At 39.0% G+C, this 16442-nt stretch overlaps 1 protein-coding gene across 7 annotated transcripts; it reads left to right on the top strand.

The window, feature by feature from the left end:
• The first annotated feature begins 7313 nt into the window (after positions 1-7313).
• Positions 7314-14717, top strand: LOC306887487 (meprin A subunit beta-like). 7 transcript variants are annotated; one of them, XM_079445241.1, is made up of 15 exons: positions 7314-7482; positions 7781-7848; positions 7979-7997; positions 8238-8279; positions 8432-8463; positions 8566-8644; positions 8760-8880; positions 9321-9499; positions 9668-9886; positions 10167-10310; positions 10561-10785; positions 11841-12287; positions 12388-12558; positions 12684-12859; positions 14298-14717. In XM_079445241.1, exons 2-15 carry the CDS (start codon positions 7786-7788, stop codon positions 14298-14300), a joined length of 1920 nt encoding a protein of 639 aa, XP_079301367.1. In that variant the 5' UTR covers positions 7314-7482; positions 7781-7785; the 3' UTR covers positions 14301-14717. The 7 variants fall into 7 exon arrangements, with proteins under 7 accessions (XP_079301367.1, XP_079301364.1, XP_079301369.1 ...); XM_079445238.1 differs by having other exon boundaries at positions 7314-7577; XM_079445243.1 differs by having other exon boundaries at positions 7472-7701; positions 12684-12826.
• The last annotated feature ends 1725 nt before the right edge of the window (positions 14718-16442 follow it).

Below are 16442 nucleotides of genomic sequence, written 5' to 3'. Positions count from 1 at the left end.
TGTCTGTTATTGTGAAACACAACAAAAACACAGCTCCAATCACAGCGTCCTCCATCCTCCTGTTAACGTCGTTGTTCTTTGTTTACGTTGTTGAACACAGCATACAAATGACGTCGCTGTCGACCGGCTTACGTCACTTCCGAGTACCCACTGTCGGTGCAAATGCAACCCTTTAAATGGTACTGTGAAATAGTTTGCGCAAAATCGGCCCAGTACTTTAGTACTGTACTTTTAGTTCTGGAACTAAAGCGGTGCGAAAGGGGCTCATGATGGTTAGTGGGGGGAGTGCAGGGGGGTTTCTCCTGAAGTCCACGATCATCTCCACTGTTTTGAGTGTGTTGAGCTCCAGGTTGTTAAGACTGCACCAGACAGCCAGCTCCTTAACCTCCTGTCTGTAAGCAGACTCGTCACCGTCCTGAATAAGGCCGATCAGTGTGGTGTCGTCTGCAAACTTCAGGAGCTTGACAGATAGGTCTTTAGATGTGCAGTCGTTGGTGTAGAGGGAGAAGAGCAGTGGGGAGAGAACACAGCCTTGAGGAGCTCCAGTGCTAATCATAAGATCTGTAAGATATTAATTTCATAGTGTAAACAGCTTCAGTGATTTTAATGGGTGTTTTTGAGAGTGCTTGAACTAGACTCTCAGTGTTCTTTGCTCTGTTTCTCTACAATGAAAGTGTTATGATTAGTAGCCTATTACTTGCAATGTTTTAATTCACATTAACTTTCAATGTTAAATTCACATTATATATAAAGTCAGTCGTATTAAAAAAAAATGTGCAAGTAGCCCGCCTTGTTGGCAAAGGCTATTTATACTAACGTGTGATTCCGCCCACTAACATGTGATTGGGTTAGTCAACACTAGCTAGTTTAGCATCAGCTTCAGTGGTGTAGATGGTAAGGCATGCTTTTTGATGCGTTCGAGCCCGCCTTTTGCCAAACTTTTTTTCTCCCTTTTCAAATCTCATATCACATCAGGCATTTATTTTTTTTTAAATGAAGGAAATAATCAAAAAGTTGAAAATAAAAGTATCGGTTAGGGTAGGTGTAGGGAAGGCTTTATTGTTCCAATAATGTGGCATCCATTTAATAATTTAAATTAAAACTATAATTTAAACTCAATACGTAGTTATTGTGTACAGTTTTATAATGTACTACAATACTGACGTGCAGATAATTGCCACTATTTGCAATAAATAGTATAAATAGCAGAAAATCTTGCTATTTTAACACAGTGTAAATAGAATCCATTGCTATTTGCACTGAGTGTAAATTGCATCTATCGCTATATATCGCTATAGCATCTATTGCTATTTACTCTTAGTGCAAATAGACGCTAACAAATATTATGACATGACACCCATATGACATGACATGACAAATATTATAACATGACACCCATATCGGTTAATAAATGGACATTCTACCAGAAACGTACATTTTATTCATTGTAAGAAGTCAAGGACAGATAAAGTATTTCATCCAAAACATTTCTAAAACTGACTGATTGTTGATTTCTGTGAGTTGTTCTGTAAAGGAAAATGTCATTCATTAGGTTCTCAGATATTTTTTTCTTAAAAATTACAAATCCCGTCTTTGTCCTTGTCCTCAGCCAAAGTAGACCTACAGCTTTCATAGTTCAGGAACACGAGCTGCGTCGAAAACGCTAGGGGAATTTCTCCAGCTTGACCGCGCTCTGAATCACATGTGTAATCTGTCCAATGGAAGGGCGAGACGTCACGGGCGGGTGACGTAATTGACCAGGGAGCATAAAAGCACGTTCGGCGGAGCCGGCATCAGCTTTTTGTCATTCAGCAACTGCTACTCTGTGTGTGTGTGTGTGTGTGTCTGTCGATCTGTGTTGTGAGTCTTATTTAGTGTTGTTTGTCCCCAAGCACAATCACTTGAAATAAGCTCCACAGTGTGTGCAAGCACTTGGGCGAGAGCAGATCGCATTACAGGCTGTATGTTCCTCCCTGCAAACGTTATGTCACTGCTGGGGATACACACAGTCCGTGTGTGGTCTGCTTGAGAGCAGAGCACGCATAGTCAGCTCTCGAGGGAGTCAGCTGCCCGCTTTGTGAGCGTTTGTCACTGCGTCTGCTTGCTCTCGGAAGGCTCTCTTTGAGAAGTGAGCTTTCACTAGCGTTCCTCACAGTGCCGGTCCCGCTTTTGCCGAAGAAAAAGAAAAAAAGGTGGAGTGGCGGCTGCGCTCGTGGGAATCACACATGGATCTGGTGGAGGGAATGAAGACGGGCGAGCCCCTATCATCTTCTTTTCCCATCAGATCCAGCGCCTGCTCTCTGTGTTCGGAAGCCCACCCCCCGGTTACTTCCCCCCAGAGAGAGGGCTTGACGCTCTGTCTGTCTTCCTCCGAGGAGGTGGATGTAAAGGATGTCGATGAGCTTTGTAAAGCTGCAGTGTTTGCACAAGCATAATATGAATGACGACATCATTATATTCGCGCTGTCAGCTCTAAAGATAAAGGGCTGATTGTGCTTCTCCTCGCCGTAAGATCTCGCGGTTCCGGTCCGCCACTGCTGAGGCATGGCGGCGAGTGAGATCGCGGGGATCACAACATGGATCTGGCGGACGGGTTGGAGACGGGTTCGGCCTATCTCCACCTGCATTCCCCAGAACTAGCACTCTCACTTGGGGCTGGAAGCCCGCGGTGCGGTTCTTCCCCCTTTGAATGAGAGCTCACTGTTGCAGCTCGCGTTGCCGAGGCGACGCGTGCATTATGTCATTCTCATTCTTATTATGAATCCTTTTCATATCAGACCATGTTCACTCATCTGGTTGTCTTTCTGCATTTAATTTTGAGGAATTAAATGATGTATTTCATCTAACTAGGAGAAGTTAGATGTGTATATATGTATACATATACATATATGTGTGTATAGGAGCCTCTTGGGACTTTTCTCGAGTGAGAGCACGATGCTTTACCTCTCTTCCTCTGAGGAGGTTGAGGTGATCAGCAGGGGCTGCTGGGCGGAGCAGCCCCAACCGTGTTCCAGCTCCTCATTTAGGGAGCATCCCTTCTCGTACTCCCCATAATATTGGAGTCAGAGTTGCGCTCCCGGACCAAAGGTTTCTAGCAGAAGACGGATCTGCGGATCGTCATTCTCGCTGGATAGTCTTTGGCTAAAATGTCCTGCTGCCTATGACCCAGGACTTCTGAGGGCCGGCCCCTCTGGGCAAGAGCGGCGTACATCGCATTACACGGTGCCCGTCTCTCCTCAGTGCCCTCAGGAGATCGGTCTGCCAACCCTGCCAGTGTTCCAGGGCGCAGCAGTCTCCAGCAAGCGCTTCTCTCAGTTACTTCCGCCCGGAAACGTAGCAGAACTGAGAGGCTCGCCGCCCCTTTAGGGGTCTTTAGATCAGCTAGAGCGGCCGTCCCCTGCCGGTCTTCCGCTTCAGGGCACCGAGCTAGCAGCTCTAAGCACACCAGAGGCCAGTCTCGAGAGACTGGTTTCCCTTATTAGGCACCAGGCGGTGAGGGAGCCCCTGCTAAGCGTGTCTCATTGGGTCCTGCCTGAGCAGGCTCTGGTTCTATCAGTCTAGTCTTCCTATAAATGATGCGGGTCTGAGGACCGTCGTTTCAATAGGAGACTTCAGCTGAGGCAGTCCTGATGCTATGGTCCAGGGCTCATGAGGGCAGGCCCCTCTGGGGAAGATCGGCGTACACCGCGATACACGGTGCCCGTCTCTCCTCAGTGCCCTCGGGAGATCGGTCTGCCAACCCTGCCACGTATGGTGTTCCAGGGCGCATCGATCTCCAGTGAGCACACATCTCAGTTTCTTCCGACCAGAAACGTAGCGGAGCTGAGATGCTCGCCACCCCTTCGGGGGTCTCTAGAGCAGCTAGTTCGGCCGTCTCCTGCCGATGTGCTGTTCCAGGACACCGAGCTAGCCGCTCTGGGTACACCAGAGGCCAGTCTCGAGTGACTGGTTCCCTTAGTAGACTATTTGGCTGCATGGAAACTACTGCCAAATGTGTCTCCATGGGTCCTGCATACTGTAGAGGCTAGAGGCTAGAGAATCCAGTTTGGTTCTCCTCCACCTCAATTCAACGGGGTGAATCCCACTCTGGTGGGCCCTGAGCAGGCTCTGGTAATGGAACGAGAAGTAGAGTACTGTCTTGAGGAAGGAGGCCATCGAGGTGGTCCCTCCTCGCGGAAGAGAGTCCGGGTTCTACAGCCAGTACCTCATAGTTCCCAAGAAGGATGGAGGGTTGCATCCCATTTTAGATCTGCGTCAGCTGATCCGCTCAGTCATGCGACTGAAGCTCAAGATGCTCACAATCAAACATGTTGTGTCTCAAATCAGGTCCGAGGACTGGTTTGTCACGATAGATCTAAAGGACGCGTACTCCCATGTCTCCATCCTTCCCAGTCACAGGAAGTTCCTGAGGTTTGCTTTCGGGGGCGAAGCTTACCAATATTGAGTTCTTCCCTTTGGCCTAGCACTCTCAACCCATACTTTCACGAAGTGTGTGGATGCGGCACTGGCCCCGCTGTGTAGAACCCTGCACGGGCCTCAAATTTAGGCCCTAGCCCGGCCCTGGCCCAAGACGCTCAGGCCCTAGCCCGGCCCACGTCCAACAGCTTATCAGAATTACCGGCCCGAGTCCGACCCGAGCCTGTATTTTTTCCCCCTTCTCCTAAAACAGCTTATACTACTGTTTCGGCTATTAAAATAGTTCATTTTTGTGTGTAATGGCAAAATTATTATATTTCGTTTCATTTTTTATTAAGTTAATTTAGAAAAACGTTTGGAGCATTTTTGTTCGCTAAATAGCCTATAAGTTTTTGTTTTTTTAAAGTAACGACCAAGCGGCCAGCGGCATGAGCTGATCATAGCCTATGTTTGATCAATTTAGCCTTCTCATATCATCACGACTTGCCTAAAATAAAATCTATAGATATACTAAAACAGTTCAAGTATATAACAATGTTTAAACGTTAAACCTGCCCTATAATAATAATGTGCGCAGCGCGCTCTGCAGGACATGGAGACACCAGCGCAAACACTTGCATTGTTTTCAGTGGAAGTAAATTAAAATAGCCTACGCCGTCTTTTTTTTTTTTTTTTTTTTTGATAAAGGTAAGAGTAATACATCATTCAGACCTGTAAAGGGTCTACTTGTATTTGTGTGCACTCACAATACCAACAAAAGGTAGTTCTTTTATAAAACAAAGAAAACAAACATGATGCGCTTTGCCGTCTTTAACAGGAGCGCTTCACAACAATGAACCGAAACTGATCGAATACATGCCTCACAGACATGATAAATATATCTATAGAAAGCTTTAAATTATTACTTAACGAAATAAAAAAATAAAAAACAAAAACTCTTTTATTATAATTTTAATCATAATCAATAAAGATGCATTTCTCTCTAAAGGCCCGTCTAATGAGGAGATGGCGAGTCAGGATCAGTAACTTCATCCTTGCGACACAGACTCAGAAAACATTAGTTTATTAGTAAATAATTCAAATATCCCCTTACTATTTCCCGCAGACACATTCATGGTTATGTTTGCTGGGGTTTTGCAGCAAGCTTTAGCCTATTGCGTGCATTTGAACGCAGAAGTATTCAGCTGTGCTGAAGTCACTTGCGGTCGCTGCTGCTGCTCCTAGCTCCTAGCTTCCGATCACTCAACCGAGGTTACTGAGACCATCCTCCAATCCAGAGCTCCCTCTACGAGGAAACTTTACGCCCTGAAGTGGAAGCTCTTCACTTCATGGTGCGAAGGTTGCCAGCTCGACCCAGCTTAACTGCCCGATTGGTACAGTTCTGGAGGCGTTCCCCTAGCGTTTTCGACGCAGCGTCTCGTTCCCTTCGGAGAACCATGGTTACATACGTAACCTGAAACATTTTGTTATGCTAACAACTATTTAGAAAAAAATCTCCATCAATAACAAGTTTAAGTTGTTATCATTCACATCAATTGATACCGTCACAGTATCACTTCATATTACAGCTTGGTAATAACAGAGTGATACCATGGTAATATCTACATTATTACCTAGGAAATTACATGCAATTTCCACTGTTACCATGCAATTTCCTAAGTAATAATGTAGATATTACTATAGTATAACCCTGTTGTTACTGAACCGTAATATGATGTGGCACCCCACTTACTTTACATTGTGCTATTCAGTTAAATGTCTATTGATTACATTTGCTGTATCATAGTAAAATGTATTTTATATATTATGAAGTAATATTTCCATAGAACTATACAGTAATTTAATAGAGTAGTGTAACTTTTTAATGACTGTTAAATGGTTGTGTGACAGTAACTTTACCAGTCTAATATTACATTAACATTAAGATTATAATAATAATTTAAAATAGGAATGCTTATCAAAACTTAAGAACACAAAACATAACTTTTTCTGTCACAGCACCGTCAGTCCTGTCATGCCAATGTCAGTCCTGTCACACAGGAAATTATGATATAGAAATGTGCTATTTGAGAAAATATTGATGAATTAATCTCTTTCACTGTGTAGATGAAGGTAAATATACACTGCTATGTTTTTGTAGATATCTCCTATGTAAAGGTAGTTTTTTTTTTTTTCTTTAACACTATATGAGTGCCTGGCGGGTATTCTGTGATTTTTGTGTAATACAGTTGACCAAAAAGTTGCTTATATTTCTTATATGAATTACAAAACCATGTTAAATACAATCAGGGACATGTGACCAATAAGAAAATGCTATTTGTATCAAAGAAATGTATTAGGTAACCATTCTAACATATACAAATTTGTCTGTGACAGGGCCTGATATTTTAGGGGTGAAATGCGTATAAAAATGTATTTTATTCAATCATAAAAACATGCTGAGATGGCACAATATGCGTTTCTCATAGTTTAACGCGTCCTCCATATGACTGAACGTTCAGATTTAATAATAATAAAAAAAAATTCCCAAGATTTTTACAAGTGGAAATGTACATTTCTGGTAGAATGTCCTTTAAGTAAACAGACAGGTTTTTATGCATAGTTAATAGAGTACATTATTTAGGATACTTTGTCCATCACCCACTATAGATCAACATAATCTATAAAGGTGAGAATCAAGATACTGTATTTCATAATATAGTTCATGTTAAAATAAAAATATAGTTAAAATAAATTTGGGAATGTTTCGAATAAAAAGGAAAAAATAAATAAAATATAAGTGCTGTTGTGGCTGCTGTGTGTCACATGATGAACACCCCCACCCCCCTCAAAAATAATGAGTGCATGACGCCCCTGGATATGGGGAATAAATTCACAGGGCAAATGAGGAAAGAGACAGGGCAAATGAGGAAACGGAGTAATACTGGGTGTATTAATACGAATGGCAAATGAGGAATGAGATAAATAACAAAAGTAATAGTAATAATACAATAGTAAAAAAAAAAAAAAAAGAGAGAACCGACTTAGATACAAAGGAAACTAAAAGGAACTAAGCACAGTGAGAATGTGAGAACTTGACACTTTCTTGTCAAACTTGGTGATTGGGAGGCAGTTTTATGTTCCACTGTATTACTGACTGAAAACTGGTATCCATATTTTAGGTTACAGAATTTTCTTTTCTTTATTTTCTTTATTTTTTATTTTTTATTACCTTAAATTTAAATAACTGACTAATATTTAAACATTATTAAACACAATTAAGAATATTTTTAGGTATTGTCTCAGGTATTTTGCTTGTAAATTTTAAAGTGATTAGAAAAATTTCATAAATCAAAAATAAAATGTGATCATTATTATTTTTCAGTGAAGATGTGTTTATGCACATTTTTTTTGCTGAGTTTGACTTTGGCTTTTTGCCCAGCATCATCTATGGTAAGTTTGAGAGCTTATGTTATAACATATTGTCATTGTAAAAACAGTATATTGCTGATTTTATTCTTCTGCTATAGTGCTGATTTGATTCTATTTTAATAATGTCTGTTTTCATATCTCATGTTCTTAGCCCCAACCAAATGTAGTTGGTAAGTACGGCATAGTAGAACAAATTAATCAACTGTAAAATTATTGTAATATGTTTATTATGTGTGTAGTGTAAAAGATCCTGTTTTGGCTACTCAATTCTGTCTGATGATATGATTGGCCCTTCATCATTTTATTTAAACAGTTTCACTAAAATTACTTTTTTGTCTAGCACTCAAAGCACACATTTCTGATTCCCCCTCTGTCTTTTTTTATTTTCTACGTTTATATTTGTCTCAAAGGCATTAATGAGGAATGGAAGGACATTCCAGATATAAACAAAGGTAAAACTACTATATTATCTCAAAAACTCATACATATAGGCTATATATAAATAAGGTAATTAATATCTATTTTTGTTTATAAATTATTATTCAAGCTTATTCTGTTTTATTCAAGCATATTCACTGTGAACTGAACTCTCTTGTGATATTAGGTTTAAATCTCAGAGAAGGAGACATCATGATGGTGAGTTCTGTTCCAAGACATTCTATAATTACAATATCGGATAATAATAAAAAATCAGCATTTATAGTCTTCCCAGGATACTTATAATAATCTGCTTTAAAGCCTAAGCGAAGGAGTGGCATTCTTGGCAGTCGGTACCGTTGGGATATTCCTGTCCCCTATGAGATGAGTGTGAATCTCAGTAAGAAAACGTGGATTTAGCACTTACAGTTCTGTCAACTCTTAAATTATTTTATATTATTTTATTTTATATTTAATAATTTGAATTAACTTTTATATGTTTTCCATGGCTATAGGTATGAACTATAAAGGAGTCATTTTGAGAGCCTTTGAGCAGTTCAGACTAAAATCATGTGTTGACTTCAAGCCCAGAACAGCAGATAACATTTCGTACATCTCTGTGGAGAGTCGTGACGGGTACAGTATTGTTTCAATTAGTAATCCAAATATAGACCAATATATGTTTTTTCTGTATGCTTAATCCAAACTGTATAGGTATAAAATTACATAAATAATAAAAAAAAAAAAAAGTGTATTTTTTTTGTTTTTATTGTTTTTAATGGACCACATATGTAGGAATCCTACACTGAAGCCCAAAGCATGCACATCTGTAGTCTAGGCAAAAGAGTAGCTATTTTGAGGAATATTAAAAAAAAGAGAGAATTTTGACTTAACTTTTGTGTGTGTGTGTGTGTGTGTGTGTGTGTGTGTGTGTGTGTGTGTGTGTTATTTCACAGTGACGTTTTTGTTGTCATAATATGTGGACTACTTAATTTGACTGTCAGTGTTATTAAATTTAGGCTACATTATTCTACATGTATGTGTTATGTGAATGTGCTCTGTCACTTATTTTGCAGGTGTTGGTCATATATCGGTCGTGCATTTACTGGAGCTCAGATTCTTTCCATTGGAAATGGCTGTGGAACAAAAGCCAGTGTTGAGCATGTGTTTCTCCATGCACTGGGATTTTTTCATGAGCAGTCAAGATATGACAGAGATGATTATGTGACCATTAACTATGAAAACATCATTACAGGTTGCTCTATCATTTTTTCTTTATTTTAAATTATTTCTTTTAGGAATTTGGTTGATTTGCTTTATTGACTCTGACACTAAAGTGTCCATTCAGCTAATAAGCACTTTCAGTAAATAAGCCATTCTTTATGAACATTAACCTTAATAAATGCAATTGTCTTTTTTTTAGGTTATGAACACAATTTTAATAAATACAGCGAGAACTTGACCACCACCCAAGACACCCCATATGACTACTACTCTGTGATGCATTATGATAAAAATGCCTTCAGCAACGGTAATGGATCCACAATCATTACCAAGCGTCCTGAATTCCAGGATGTGATTGGTCAACGACTGGACATGAGTGAATATGATGTGATTGAACTCAATAAACTCTATAAATGCAGTGAGTATTTCCCACATTATTCATTTTAAGATTGAATGTGTATTCTTTGCAACATTACTGTGAACCTGTGGTTGGTAAATATCTGTATCTGTTGTAAGAGATATCAAAGAATGGTAATAAATTGCCATGTAAACACTTGTAAACATTCTGTTGGAGCGTCCTCACCTGTCATGTTAATTGTGCAATAACATATACATATAGTACCAAAAAGGCAGAATAATTTAGTGCACATAATGAAAAGTTTGTCTCAGACATGTTTGTTTATTTGTTTGCATTACAGATTCGTCCATCTCTTTCCTTGATCACTGTAGTTTTGATGATGAATCTCTGTGTCAGATGAGCGTCTGTTACGGCTGGCGGAGAGTGAAGTCAGTGAGTGGCATCAGTGTGACTGACCACACATACTTGGGCAAAGAAAAAAATGGTGAGATCTGTTATAGTCAGTCTGTAAATGTGAAGATTCTTTTTTGACGATGTGTGCTTTTTCACAGAAAAAAACTTTAGGATGGATAACAACCTCTATTTTTAACTGCCCAAACAGTAATGTCGCACTTCCAAACAGTTGCAGTCACTGTACCAAATAAACAGCAAAAAGTCATCTGAATGAAGCGTGGCTATTATTTCATTAGACCAGTGCAGCTACACTCTGTATACACCTGTTTTAATGTCTGCAGGGACATCTTTCTTCATGCACTTCAGCACTGAGGGCAGAAACGAGGGGGACACAGCCAGAATGGAGAGCAAGACAATGACCCCTAAAAGAGACTGCAAAGTCCAGTGCCTGCAGTTCTACTACTATCACAATAGTCATGAGTCTGACCAGCTCAACATCTGGATCCGAGAATATCAGAACAAAGCAGACAGCAGAGGAACTCTCAGACTTATGGATCAGATCACAGGTCAGACTTTTTCAGTCCTTTACCTATTACAAAACACAAATGCTTTTTTAACTTAACTGTCACCATCCTGTATACGGGACGCCTAACTTTACCTCAATATATTACAATTAAATCCTAATGTAATCATGACAAACGACTCCTAAATGGATATTTTACCACTGTTTGTTGTTAAAATATGTAGGAGCAATAATAGATTAATTTATGACGAGAGTGCACCTCAAAACATATACACCATAACAGGAGCTCTGACCTTTGACACAAAAATTATATTAGTTTCCTTTTTTTCCTATTACATGTTTTAGTAATCATCATACACCATTTGAAAGCTTAAAACCTCAAAATTCAATCTGTGAAAACCGTTTTGAAATCAGACATTGCGTTTCCATAGAAATGGTATTCCATAGAAATCTTTTAGCGGGCTCCTCTCCCTTAGTGGGAGGTGTCATCTTCCAAATGTATTACGCTCTTATAGAATCAAAACCTTTTATAATCTTGACAAAATACATACCATCGGAAAGGTCTGAGTCTGGTATTTATTTTGTGATAGGAGTAATACTGAGAGAGAAATGTATACATGTAGACAGAAAAATGCATAAAAAATCAATAGGGTTTGGATGGCACCCGGTGGCTGTTTGTGGTATAACGCATGAACAAAATTTTATAGTGACCTCAATTTTTTTTATCAACTTCAAATTTGGAACACAATTTATTTAGACATGTGGCTTTATTTTTATGCCAAATTTGGATCAAAACCTATTTTGTAAAATATTTATTTTATATAAAATAAAAAAAATAGTACAGTACATTTTTTTTTCAGTAAATTTACAACTTTTTTATAACTTTCATATTAAAATGATTTCACTTCTGCAATAATCTGCTGATTGTCTTCTTTAAAAAGAGACCAACCTTAGGTCTGTATTAAAGAGGGTTCATGAATTATAACAATTTAACTTTAAACAGTGGACTTTCAAGTCTATTTTCAAAGGGGGGGGGGGGGGGGGGGGGGCAGTTAAGGGGTTAAATATTTAATGTTATTGACATGTTATTTCTTGCAGGATCTCCTGGTAATTACTGGAAGCTGCATCATGTGCCACTGAATGCAAATAAAACCTTCCAAGTTGTATTTGAAGCCCGTAAAGGAGCTGGAAACTCCAGTGGAGGATTTTCACTAGATGATATCAATATTTCAGAGACTGAGTGTCCCCACACATGGCAGATAAGAGACTTTGAGAAGGTTTTGAGCAGCAATGAGTCTGGCACTTGGATGAATAGTCCATTGTATTACTCCAGTGATGGTTATCGCTTTCAGGCTCGCTTAGTACTTTATCAGAATTATCTTTCAATATATGTTCGTCTGGTATCTGGTGTATATGATGAGCAGCTGCAGTGGCCTTGTCCATGGAGACAAATAACCTTCCAGATGCTTGACCAGAACCCACACATACAGAAGCGCATGTCCCCTGAGAAAAGCTTCACAACTGACCCTGCTTGGGTTTTTTTCAGTGAGAATCTGATTATTTTTCACTCCCAATGTGTTTACATGCAGCAAGATCAAGGTTATGTAGCTTTGAAGGGCCTAAAAGCCATATTTTGTTTTAACAGATGTCAGTGTTTGGGACAATCCTCGAAAAATTGGAACTCAAGTCGTCATTGGCAGTGAGACCGTATATGTGGGTTTATTCTTTGGCTATCAATATGCCATAATGAAAGAAGATCTCACTAAAAGAGAGTTTATCAAGGGTGGTGACATCATATTTCTCTTCACCATGCAAGGTAGGTTTTATGAAGTAATCTCAGAGATCAATATGATGACAAATATTAAGTTGGGTGGCTATGATATATTTCAGTTGTGTCCGAATTTCTGAGAATGTTTATATAAATCATGTTTACCAATCCAGATATATCAGGGCTTCTAAAGAAGGACTCTTTAGCCTGCCCTAAAGTGACAGTGAAGAACTTCAACATTACTTCTGATGTGAGTGCCCAACAGGGATCATGTGCTCCTAATGTGAGTGCCCAACAGGGATCATGTGCTCCTAATGTGAGTGCCCAACAGGGATCATGTGCTCCTAATGTGAGTGCCCAACAGGGATCATGTGCTCCAAGGTAATTACTTTGAATTAGTTTTGTAGTTTTTTTTTTTTTTTTGTAAAATGGTGGTCACAGAGAACTCATTATTTTGCATTTGATGATGACTACACCAGGATCCACTAAGGGGTAAGACATAGTCTCATCTGTCCTAAAATTTTAATAAGGTTGAGAACCGCTTCTTTACTATTTCACTGCAACCAATAATTATGTGACCAATAATTTTCTTCCCGACCTGACAGTTCCCATTAATTTTAGATCTCGTTTCCAGAATCTCACATTTTCCTAGCTACTAAAAGAGAGAGATAACACATAAAAATGTAGTCTGCACACAAATTGTAAGCTAGTTGTTATTTTGTTTGAAGATACAAAATTTGTTTACCATTTTGCTGTCAACACAGTTGGAAGAAGGTCTCGCAGAGGAAATAATGTTGGTTGTACAAAAATTGAATCAGACTTGCCTGATTTAATGTTTTAGCAATAAACCGTTAAATTTAGATCTCGTTTTCAGAATCTCACATTTTCCTAGCTAAAGACTCCCATATACATCAGACTTGCCTGATCACGGGTTTCTTAGCAATAAACTGACCACTTTCCAGTCCAAGTTGAATGTCCTTCAAGGACAGCGCTTCAACACTTTGCTCTGTCATCCTTTTTCTGCTTGTCACTCATCGACAACCTGCCTGTTCTGTCTGAGGGCTGTATATTTACCACCAGCTTGCTCTGAGGACTGTTATGCACATGCTGCATGCATAGACCCCACAAATAAAATGCATGACACAGAAAGCACTGGTCCAAGTGTACAGCATGTGCATAACAGTCCTGAGTGCAGGCTGTAGCGGTGGTCGATATGAATGTGTAAAGCGCAGATATGCTGTTCTGAAAGGACGTCGGGAACGGGATATTGTTAGACCACCTGCTCCCGTTCAAATTAGGCTACACCAGAGTTACCAACCGCTACCGTGTTTTATTTGGAAATTTAATCCTGTGTTACAAGAAATCTGGTCAGGTCTGGTCGAGCCGCAGGAATGCAGACCTCCACTTTGATTTGATAATGGTTCATATGGATGTTTTTTAGTTACAGTCCCCATTTGCTTTATTTATGAGCTGGTTTTACAAAAACTGACGATATTGCCAAATGTCTCCAAATCTGTCTAACAATGAGTTAATGCAGTGAGTTAAATAAGTGAAGGATTTGTCAAAACAAACAGTTACTCGTAAGCCTGAGTCATTCATTAACAGGACTGCCTCAAACTCATTTGTTTGTGAATCAGACTAATGGTTGCAGTATATGTTTTTGATTCACAAAAAAAAAACTGGTTCTTGAGAGTTTGTAAAATGATTTACTGCATTATCAAAATATATGATTTTTTTCTACTGCATTAATAATGTTTATCTTCACATTTGTACTTCTTTTCCTTTAGTGAATGTATGGACATGTTTTGCAATTCAAGTGCAAAGACTGCTTCTTCTCTGATCATCTTGGTGGTTTGCTTTCTTTTGCTAGTGAGTTGATCATAAAAAATCACTATCAGCCCTATGTCTGACTTCACAAGTTCAGTGCTAAAGAACTGCATCTATCTCCAGCTTTTTGCTACATGCATATGACAGTTAAATGTATTGTTAGTATGTTAATAGTATGTTTATCCTGCAATGTTAAAGCTAGCGTTACTCATGATGACTTACATTCTCTGTAAACATTAAGGTAAATATTTGCCATATATGAGTCTTTTTTTCAGTCTAATAAATCACTGCATGAATGCTATCATGAATCTAACTTTTTTATGCAAGTGGGTTTTAATGTGAATGTAAGAGAATAAAATTATCATAAAAAGAGCCTATGCAAAATTTGGCATGAGAACGCAATATTTTTAACACATCTCAGGCACAAACATTACATACAATATAAACTGATCTGTTGATGATGATTGACTGATGAGTTGATGGCTTTTTACCAGTGGGATTAGTGTACACACTGTATATGTATGCAACAGCATTTCCGAAGATCATTTTCCAGCTGCCAAACCCAGATCTATTATGGATTTCAAGATGGTTGAGGAAACCGCTAGTTTGGTATTTAGTGGGAATCTCAACTTGATTTACCGTATCATTATAGTTGTGGTGTGTGGACTCTTCTATTCTCTAATAGTTACAGCAATTTTTTTAAATTATCGTTGTACGTATTGCATTCTAGGCCCCTGGATTCTTGCAAAATCTCCCATCAACCTATAGTCTAATCAAAGATTCTAACTACACTGAACAATGAATCAATTATTTCCGTGTCTTTGAAGGTTGAAAAAAGTCAGTTAGTGAACTCAATGTTTTGAGAGGTTTCTAAATAATGTGTGTGTGTGTGTGTGCATGTTTATGTGGTTTATGAGGACACAAATTTGTATAATGACATGGGTATGACAGAGGTATTACAATAGGAAGGTGGTTTATGAGGACACCGCCTATGTCCCCATAATTCAGAAGGCTTAAAAAACATACTAAATGGTGTTTTTTTGAAAATCTAAAAATGCACAAAGTCTCCTGTGAGGGCTAAGTTTAGATGTAGGGTTGGTGTAGGGCAATAGCACACACAGTTTGTTCAGTATAAAAACCATTACGCCTATGGAGAGTCCCCATAAATGTGTGTGTGTGTGTGTGTGTGCGTGTGCGCACACACACAGAATGACTTAATTCTAGATAAATAAATAAAAATACTAGTTTCCTGAACAAAATGACTAATTCTACTGCATCTTAGTGCTGCTTTTGACATACATTAGGTTAGAACAGAAGTTTTAAAACTGTGGCTTTTCACTCACTTGTGGGTCACACAACTAGTTGAGAAATGATGAGCAGACAACTCTAAAGAGATGACTCTTTAAGGGATTGTTTTAACAACGAGTTGGACTGTCACATCGGCATTATTAACATACAGCATTCAAACGCCCCGCACACATAAAGTCAGCATATGCTTATTAGAATGGAAATGGTTTTGAAACTAAAAGCATGCAGACCTCTGTCAACTCTTTGGATCAAGATTAAACAATAAAAATGTTAAATGAAGTCACATATAAAATAGGACATTAAAAATATACATTGACCTTGGTTTTTATTACCTGTGAAGGTCCAGACAACGAGGAAGGCCCTCAGTACCTTTTATACTATGAAAAGTTAGCCAGTGCTAGCATGAAACCCTCAAACGGGACCTCACAACAAAATTTCTGTATTCATATTCAACAAGGACGGCCTTTTTGTTCATCCACCATGGCGTTCTCCACCATCATGTTACCCTGGGTTCTTTCAACACACAAGACCTCTTGGATTTCTTCAACCCTCTCTATGATTTCATCATCCAGCACAAACCAAGAGAGCCAAGATGGGCTGATCAGCCTCAGTATGTTGTAATTTGGGATAATGTCAGTTTCCAACTAGTTCACAATTGGTTTAATGGCCATCCCAGATTGGTTCCAGCATACTCCCTATTCTTCAATGCTACAAGGAGATATTTTCCCCACTGCTTTGCCAGAGAAAATATTAACTTATTTATTTAGCCTGCTCCTGCCCAGAGACAAGATGCTGAG

The sequence above is a fragment of the Barbus barbus genome, assembly GCF_936440315.1.
Source record: "Barbus barbus genome assembly, chromosome: 21".
Lineage (NCBI taxonomy): Eukaryota > Metazoa > Chordata > Actinopteri > Cypriniformes > Cyprinidae > Barbus > Barbus barbus.
The sequence above is the reverse complement of the archived record's forward strand: the minus strand, read 5'-3'. Positions and strand labels throughout refer to the sequence as shown.